This window comes from Spermophilus citellus, assembly GCF_964194105.1.
Source record: "Spermophilus citellus genome assembly, chromosome: 7".
Classification (NCBI taxonomy): domain Eukaryota; kingdom Metazoa; phylum Chordata; class Mammalia; order Rodentia; family Sciuridae; genus Spermophilus; species Spermophilus citellus.
This window is the reverse complement of record NC_138188.1, coordinates 109662954-109672345: the sequence shown is the minus strand read 5'-3', so window position 1 is coordinate 109672345 and position 9392 is coordinate 109662954. Positions and strand designations below refer to the sequence as shown.

The following is a 9392-nucleotide window of genomic DNA, read 5'->3' as shown; positions in this document are numbered from 1 at the left end:
ATGGTCTCTTCGCGGAGTATCATGCCCCCTAATGAACCTCCAATGGAATCCTCATGGCTGAAACCAAGCCTGTTTGCAGCTTTTAATGCAATGCTTCTTATTACAATAAGTGGAATCTTTTTCGCCTTCCCGTGAGTCTCCCATGGAAGGTTTCAGTGTCTTAGACACAGAAGAGAAAATAGACAACAACAGTACAGAGGCAGGCAGGGAAGTGGAGAGAGAGGGTCAGCAGGGGAAGGAGGATATAGAGTTAGAGAAAACCCAATGTGCAAGCACAGAGGTCTGGAGTGCCTGACGCATTTAGGGAACTGTGAGAGACTGGTAATGCGACATTTGGTGGAGTCTCCATGGTCTGTCTCTAACCTGGATATTTAGATCTGTCCTTAAGGCGAGTGAGTCCTACCTCAGGTGAACTAGGCCTTGTGGGGAGCTCTGGGTTTCCCCAGACTAGGACTGAGTCTGGCTCTGGTTTCAGGTGCCGGTGGTTGGCTCAGAATGGGCAGTGGGAATTTGCTGTGGTTTCGGGCCTACTCTTTCTAGTGTCCTTCTGCAGCCTCATTTTCCTCAACGGGTCAGACCCAGGCATTTTACACAGAGGTAAGGCCTCAGACCCCTGGAAAAAGAGGTGGTACCCCAAGGGATGATGCCTATAGGGCTGATTTCAAAAGTGCTAACCCCCCCTCAACCCCACCCCCCGCCCCCATGGCCTCAGGATCCCTTCCCTCCATGTCATTATTACTTGGGCCCTGGCACTTCATTTCCCAAGCCACCGAAGTGTGAAAAAACAGAATCCTGGAGGTTTTCCAGCTGCTTTAGAAGGGAGGACTGGGCAGGCTGGCAAGAGAGGCCAGCAGGCTCTTCCGAACCACGCAGTTCACTCCTCCTCCTCCCCATTTTACACACGACTTCAAGCACTGATCACTATTCCAAAGGGGAGAGCTCTGTATAGAGCTCCTGTGCTGGACAGCCCTTTCTCTTTGACTGCCGCCCATCTGAGTGGTCAGCTTGCTCAACAGGGACCGGGATTCCCCTGCCCACCTCCTCCCCACCCTTCTTGTTGCCCAATGATGCTATGGGGCTGCCCCAAGCAGTAGAGTGGTGGAAGGGCCTCCTGCCACTGCCCAAATCTCTTCCCCTGCCAGGCTCCTTAGAAGAGGACCCCAACCTTCAATATATAGGAGTGAACAACAAGGCCTTCCGCCTGCAGTGGTGCTCGAAGTGTCGTTTCCATCGTCCACCCCGGACCCACCACTGTCCCGTCTGTAATATCTGTGTGGAGGTAAGTACTCCTCCTTCCTGTCTACTCACCAACCCATCCCAGGGCACCTGGCCAGGACCAGAAACCTCACATCATATGTGGTCCAGGGTTGGGTATGAGACCATCTTCCCACACTGCTACAAGTGGCTCTCAGCCACTCTTGGTCATTTATATATGTTATTGCCTCCAGTACTGCACCTGTCCTGAAAGGCTGGCCTTGCTTGCACAGGTGCTGACATGCAAAGAGCACCATCTGTGTTAAGCCTGGTGGAGTCAAGGGGAGGAAGGGCAGTGACTGTCCCAACCCCTAGCTTGCTGATACTAGATACCCATTACTTTAGACCAGCTGCTGCCCTGTTCTGGGTATCTTTGCCTGTCCACCTCTGGGTGTCCAATTGAGGGTTTCCTGGGTTCTGAGTGCTCTTCTCTCATGTGCACATCCTGCACGGGTTCCCAAGTACAGAAGGCTGGCTGAGCAAGGAATTCTTCTCATCCTTACCCAGTATCTGAAAAAATACAGCTCCAGAGTTTTTCTGTATCCTGCTCAAAGTGACACCAGGCAGGTCTTGTCTCTAAAGACCTCACTCATGACAAATGACCTGATGAGCCATGGCATCCTAACTGTGCTCTATCCAAGGACATGCTGGTTTCACCCTGGAGACGGGAGCTCACGTATAGGGCCAAGAGCAGGAGGTCTAGGGGCTGGGTTGGGGGGGGGGGCTCAAGATTTGGGAGTGTTGGGCTAAGCCAAATAGACCCTCAAGTCTGCCTTCTCTCTCCTAGGACTTTGACCACCACTGCCTGTGGGTAAACAATTGTGTAGGTCAAAGAAATTTCCGCCTATTCGTGCTGCTGGTGGTGTCCCTGTGCCTTTATCTGGTTGTTGTTCTGGCTACCAGTGTGCTTTTCCTCATTCGTACAAGACACATGTCCTTGTCGCTGGACTCAGCCATGGCGTATCCACACAGTCCCAAGGGCCCATACTGGGAAGAGAATGGGTTGTGGGGAGGACAGCCAAGAGGCGGGGTTAACTGAGGGCAGGGCTGATGTGTGGGCAGGGCTAAAAGGAGAAGCCACTTGGGAGGACCTGTGAAGGACAGGTTGAAGGCGAGTGGGGTCAGGGAGATGGGCCGGGTAGGATGGACTGTGGAGTTAAGAATCTAGGGAGGCCAAGAAGTGGGGTAATGAAGGTTGAAAAGGGACAAGTGGGAGGACAGCATGGTGGGGTGAGGTTTCTCTTGGGTGTGCTGGATTAACTGTCCAGGCCAGGGAGGAAAAAGTGGGTGGGCGGGGCGGGGGGGGGCAGCCGGGGCGGGGCTAGTGAGGGCGTGTCGGTCGTTGGGCGGGGCCAGGAGAGAACGGTTTGGCTGTTCTTCTTAGCTTGTGTGCTCACAGCATCGCAGTAGCTGTACCGGTCTCGGTACTCCTGCTGCCTGTCATTCTGCTCCTGATGATCCAGGCTGTGTCGGTGAGCAAGGTAAGCGAGTACTGCAATACCAGACGGTGCGGAGGCATCTTGCATCTTTGGGACTCCGGCACTTTCTGCTGATCTTCACTGCCCTTGGTCCTGATGGTGCCTCATGAGTCCTTCGAGACCCACCTCTTAAGATGCAGCTCAGATCTTTCCTCCCCCTGGAGCTCAGTGGTCATTCTCCCTCCTGGGTGCATTGCATGGAGAGCCTGTTATTTGAGGGATGGGTACATCCTGCGCTTGTGTTGATAAGAACCCTGCGATCAGAATAACACCAGCAGACACCTAGGAAAACGCTTGAGACGGGGGTCGGTCCTGAGTGGTGTAGCAGCCTGGAAGAAACTGAGTTTGGTGAGGCCAGCATTGTAGAGGAGGACGTGCCACTCTTCCTGTCCTAGGTGTGATTTTGCAAAGGTGGAAGACAGGAGTGTGTTGTCTGTGAGAGGCACACCTTTGCAAAAAGGCACAGAAACCCGAAAGTAGGATGTTAAAGGAAATGAGGGGGGAACGATTCTAAATCAAACCCAAGGTGGCATGGGCAATGAAGTTGACCCCGTGGGAGTCAAGATTAAAAAGCCCCTAAAAGTTGAGCTTGAAATTTAGTTTTGACGAAGTGGAAACCTGGGAGCCATGGTGGGATTTTTTTTAAAAAAACTCATTTATTGAGGAATAAATTAAAACTGCAAAATTCACCCTTTTAGTCTAGGATAAGGGATTTTGACAAATGGATACTGTCCTGCATTCTCCAGCATGATCAAGTTTAGGCAGTTTTTTACTCCAGAATATCCTTTCATTCAACTGTTGTTGTCAATCTCTCTCCCTATGTCCTTCTGGTTTTTCTTTTTTTCCAGGATCACATGTAAATGGAGTCATTGCCTTTTTTCCTCTGGCTTTATTTATTTAGCACAATGTATTTGAGATTCATCCATGTTGTCGCTCATATCAGTATTTTATTTCCTTTTATTGCTGTGTAGTAGCATATGAATGCCCTACAGATTGTTTATACATTCACCAAATGAAGGATTTTTTACATTATATCTAGTTTTTGCCAGTATTTTTGTTTGTTTTGTTTTGTTTTTTCATACTAGAAATTGAACCCGGGGGTGTCCCTAGCACCCCTTCCATTATGCTTTAAAAATTTATTATTTTTTTTTAAATTTTGAGACAGGGTCTCACTAAGTTGCTTAGCACATCACTAAGTTGCTGAGGCTGACTTTGAACTTGCCATCCTCTTGCTTCAGGCTCCCAAGCCTCTGGGATTACAGGTGTGGGCCACCATGCCCAGCTAGTTTGGGGTAGTTATCAATAAAGCTGCCCCAAACATTGGTGCACAGGCATGTGAACATAAGTTTTCATTTTTGTTGAATAAATTCTTAGGGGTGGCATTGCTGAGTCATAAGGTAAACGTGTGGAACTTTGTAGGAAATTGCCAAGTTTGTCTTCCAGAACAATTGTAAGGTTTCTAAATTCTACCAGCAATGTTTGGGAATTCTAGTTGCTTCACATCCTCACCAACATTTCACACTTTTTTTTCAAATATCTTTTAGGTATCAGTTGACCTTTTATTTATTTATATGCAGTGCTAAGAATTGAATTCAGTGCCTCACGCACACTAGGCAAGCATTCTACCACTGAGCCACAACCCCAGCCCCTCAAACTGTCCTTTGTTATTTTGTTTTGTCTTTTAATCATAACCTGTCTTATTAAATGAGTTGTAGTATTTCATTAAGGTTCCAGGTTGTGTTTTCCTAATGAGTAATGATGTTGAGCCTATTTTCATGTCTGTTTGGCCATCAGTAGGTCTTTGGTAAAGTGTTTACTCCTGGCAGGGCACAGTGGCACACACCTGTAATCCTAGCAGCTTGGGAGGCTGAGACAGGAGGATTCCGAGTTCAAAGCCAGCCTCAGCAAAGCGAGGCACTAAGCAACTCAGTGAGACCCTGTCTCTAATAAAATACAAAAAAATTGGACTGGGGATGTGGCTCAGTGGTTGAGTGCCCCTATATTCAATCCGTGGTACCCACTCCCCAAAAAGCGTTTACTCCAATCTTTTGCCCATTTGAAAAAACAGGTTGTTTTCTTATTGAGTTTTAAGAGTTTTCTACATCAGATTCAGATCTAGGTTTTGCAAATCTCTTCTTGCAATCTGTGACTTGTCATTCCATTTTCTTCATAGCATCTTCCCAAGAGCAGGAGTCCTTAGTGTTGTTTTTCTAGGACTAGGGGTTGAATCAGGGGTGCTCGACCACTGAGTTCTCCCCCAGCATTTTGTGGCTGTTGTACATTCTACATAGAAAATTGTCATTTGTGAAGAACAGTTTCATTACCTTCTTTCCAATCTGTGTATCTTTATTGCTTTTTCTTTTTAGTGTTGAATAGGAATGATAGGGGTGGGCATTTCTGCCATGGGATTCCTTTAGTATGGCAATCACTTGACTAATGGCTCTTTCAGGAAGACTGGTGGGCAGCATCTGTGGGGGAGGGGACACTGCAGACCCCGAGACAGTGAACAGACAAAGGAGCCTCTCTGCTCATCACCTCCCATCCTTTTAGTCACCAGCCCACCACTGCCATATCTGGTCCTCCTCCCAGCTGAGACTCTGTGCTTGGCCCTTATTCATCAGCCCTGTGGTCTGCCTTTACTTTGAGCTTGACCTTTACTGTTTTGTGTACTGAAGGCCTTCAGCCCAGATTTTCCTGGATCATGTGATTTTTGACTAGGAAACTATGATTGGGCCTCCCCACTGCCCCTGTCCTACCAGATAGTGAAATTCAATTAAGGCATAATTTTAGAAAAAAATGAGAGGTGGGGAAATGAAGTGGGAGTGGGGTGGTGACATTGTCTTTGGAGCAATTGAGCAGCACAAGGAAGAGTTTAAAAGGTATCTGAAAGGGGCTGGGGTTGTAGCTCAGTGGCAAAGAACTTGCCTAGCATGTGTAAGGCACTGAGTTCGATCCTCAGTACCCCATACAAATTAAAAAAATAATAAGGTCTATCAACAACTAAAAAATATTTTTAAAAAAAGGGGGGGTATATGGAAGGATGAGGTAAGAGGACAGGTGTAGCCAATGGAGACAGAGCAAGGATCCTGCACAGGGAGGCACAAGATGATGAGGAGCCCTGAGAAGGCAGGAGAGGTGGGTGCAGTGTCAGCACTGTCTGGGGAGAGCTGCTCACAAGTGGGGCAAGGGAGGGTCCTCCTCCTAGGAGCCCAGGAAGGCAGGAGGCCCTGGGTCACTCTTGGGCTCCCCTGCCCTTAGAATCTTGCTCCAGGCCTGGGTTGAGCCCTGGCTTAGCTGACTAACTTAGGACTAACTAACTAACTGGGAGATGGCCTTGACCAGTCCTGCTGGTTCTGAGCTCCTCTTCCCATCCCCATCTCCCTCAGGGCAGATCACTCCGGAATAATAACCCCTTCGACCAGGGCTGTGCCAACAACTGGTATTTGACCATGTGTATGCCAGTGGGACCCAAGTGAGTTGGTAAACTGGAGGCTCAAGTGGTGGACCTGCGGCTGGTGGGAGTGGGGTGGGATAAAGCTGGGTCTTCTTCTCTGGTCCCTGACCCGAGCTCCCAGGCCCTGTCACCCATTGTCCTTTCCTTTGGGGTTTTCTCCAGGGCACTTTGGGAGCCTCTGGGAACATCCCTATTCATTGCCCTTCTAGGTTCTTGCCCTAAGAAATGGGTAGAGGGGAACTGCAGCCGGGATGAGACTCCTGGCTGGGAGCCCTGGGCTCTGTGCTTTCCAAGCTAAGGGGTGAGGGTGGTCAGGGGGACCAGGCCAAGGTGGGTAGTGACTCCCTGCATTTGGTCTGTCGCACCCCAGGTACATGTCTGCCGCTATTTGGATGCAGTGGAAGGAAGGCACGGAGTGGGACCCTGAGCAAGGGAACCCAGTGCACACACAGTTCTCGCCACAACATTCCCGTCAACACGGTCCCACAGAGTTCCCTGGGCCCACATCTCCAACACATAGGCAGGGCCCCCCAGGGAGTGGCGAGGCTACAGCTTTACAGGAGGTGAGGAATAGTGGGTATGCATTGGGAGAGGGATGTCTGTGGGTCGCACATGTGTTGGGGGAGGCCCCTGAGGTCAGGCTGGCCCTGAAGCTGAAGCACATGGAGCTTAAGGAATGGAATTATGGACCTGGAGTGTGCGGGGTCCAGGTTTCAGAGCACTCCCAGGTGTTGCGGAATAGACAAAGAGAAAAGACTGCACCACTAATTTGCTAGTTGGCCTTGGCCAGTCCCTTACCTTTCTAGGCCTCAGTTTCCTCAGTTATTAATGAGGACTGAGACTAGGAATTTATGTTTTAAAGGAGATTCTTTTTTGGGGGGGAGGGGGACAGGGAATTGAACTCAGGGCACTCGACCCCTGAGCCACATCCCCAGCCCTATTTTGTATTTTATTTAGAGACAGGTTCTCACTAAGTTGCTTAGTGCCTCACTTTTGCTGAGGCTGGCTTTGAACTTGTGATCCTCCTGCCTCAGCCTCCCAAGCCACTAGAATTGTAGTCATGTGCCACTGTGCCTGGCTCTTTTTTTTTTTTTTTTTTAATGGAAATTTGTACTTGAAATCCCATGTGAAATATATGAAGTGGAGCATTAGGAGTGCAGTAGGGTAGATAACCCATGGTGCTCCCCAAGGGCCCTTGCAGTACTTGGGGTACCAGCCCTCTCCTTTGTCCTGCCTCCTGGGGCCCAGAGCCATGACTGTAAACTGCAGGGTAGAGGCTAGAAAGAACCCCCATGTATTGATTTATGTGTTTAGATTTCCATCAGCCCAATGCCGCAGCAAGAAGCCCACAGAGAAGGCTTGGCCTCCCATCCACGAGCCTCTCACTCACCCATTCACACTGCTGGATACTACGACATCTGAACTTCATCTTCTGAGCCTCCATGTGGAGGCCTCTGGTAGCTGAGCCCTCAATCACTCCCCTATTGGGAGTGCTAAGACTTCCATTTCTGTTGTACATTTGTAAATAGTTTTTACTTCTTCCTATGGCTGCTCTGTCTGTTCTAGGCTTAGAGAAGCGGTGTTTCCTGGGGGTGTAGGGAGGCTCTGAGGGGCTGGAACAAAGCCCTCTTGGAAGGGAAGATCCTTGCTCTCTGGAGACCCAAGTTCAGGAACCAACATTGTCTAGCTCGTTGACATTGAGCAAGACACTTAGCATTTCTCTCATCCTTAAAATGTGGCAACAGTAATAATCACAGTGACTGACCTGGCTGGCTTCCTGGCAAGGGCTGAAGATGAGAGGAGAGAAAACCCCCAGCTAGCACTGGGGATGGAACAAGCCCTGCCCTGCAGCATCCCTGTCTGACTGCAGGGGGTGCCCGCTGCCCAGGAATTTGAAAACCAAGTCTGGCCCAGCCCTCTTGTGGGAGGTGAGCCAGCCTAAGGCAGTCTGGAGCCCCCTCCTGGCTGCCTCCTCCCCAGATGTGGGAGGGTGGGGGCATTCATCCTGCATCTCTCCTGCAACTGTGTCCCACCCTGGTCCCTTCCTCCTGGGGTGCATCAGGTGCTGGTTCTGGTCCTATCCCTGGGGTAGACTCAGGTCTTTTGAGTCTGCAGGCCCCAGAGTGTGGGGCAGGGGGCATATCAAACGGTGGGTCTGATAGTCTCCAGAGTGTGATCTTGGGACTGGGAATAATATCACCTTCATAGTAGGTTGTTGGGGGAGGAGGTGAGGAGTTTCATCTAGTGCACAGCAGGCAAGCAATGAATGCAGCTGGAATGATCCATGGTTATTTTCTCCACTAGTTGGGCAACCGACCATCTCAGAATTTCCAGAGTACTATTAGTGGTTGTGGGGCTCTCTGAATTTTTATCAAGGACCCCACATCATCTTGCCACATGAAGCATCAGGACAGACAAACCATACTGCTTCTTTCCATACTTGTATCCGGGTGAAACCATCTTGTGTGATAAAGGTGGAGGCAAAAGGATGTCACCCAGGGGGTCAGATACATGTCCCCTAGGGTGTGTGTGTGTGTGTGTGTGTGAGAGAGAGAGTATGCACATGTGTTGGTATGAGCTCATCCTCGGGGGTTTGTTCGCCCAGCCCCTTATCCTTTCTGACCAACTTTAGGAGGTGGGTGACCTACGATGCAGGATGTGTCTCCAACTCTCCAGACCACAGAGTCCCACCACAAGATTGCTCTTCCCTCTTCCTTTCCTCCCCAACCTGTCCTGGGAAACCCAGGCCCAGCCCCACCCGCCTGCCCTGGCTGGAACTCCAACTCTTCTCATCCCCTTTCCCTGTCCCAGTATCTATCTCCATGGGCTCAAGTCCCTTTGGGGCTTAAGGCTTTTCTCAAATCTTATTCCTGCTCACTTCCTCTGTCTGAGAAGCCCAAGTTCATGGGCACATGGCAGAGAAGGAGGGGAGGAGTCTTTTTGAGTCCCTGTGCCCAGGTTTTAGTGCCTGTGAACCTGTGTGTGCAGGAGGGATGGCTCAACCCTGCTGACCAACAGGGGGAAAGGCCGAGTGGGGAAGCCAGAGGCTCCCAAGCTCATTCCCCAAGGAAAGCCCTCCCGATAAACTGGATCTGGGTGAGGGAGGAAGAGAGGCGGTCCAGGAGCCTGGGCCAAGGCCTGGATGTGCATCATAGAACTACCTGGGTGGGGGAGTGCTGGAGGGAGTCCAGCTCCACGGGGGGGGG

The 9392-nt window shown here is 50.3% G+C and overlaps 1 protein-coding gene across 1 annotated transcript; it reads left to right on the top strand.

The window, feature by feature from the left end:
• LOC308653375 (palmitoyltransferase ZDHHC19-like) lies at nt 1–7651 on the top strand (the record flags this gene model as incomplete). Its single annotated transcript, XM_081301964.1, has 7 exons — nt 1–131; nt 476–597; nt 1143–1279; nt 2042–2214; nt 2654–2735; nt 6119–6204; nt 7501–7651. The coding sequence occupies 7 exons, from the start codon at nt 1–3 to the stop codon at nt 7649–7651; spliced, it is 882 nt and encodes a 293-aa protein (XP_081158090.1).
• Nucleotides 7652–9392: the final 1741 nt, after the last annotated feature.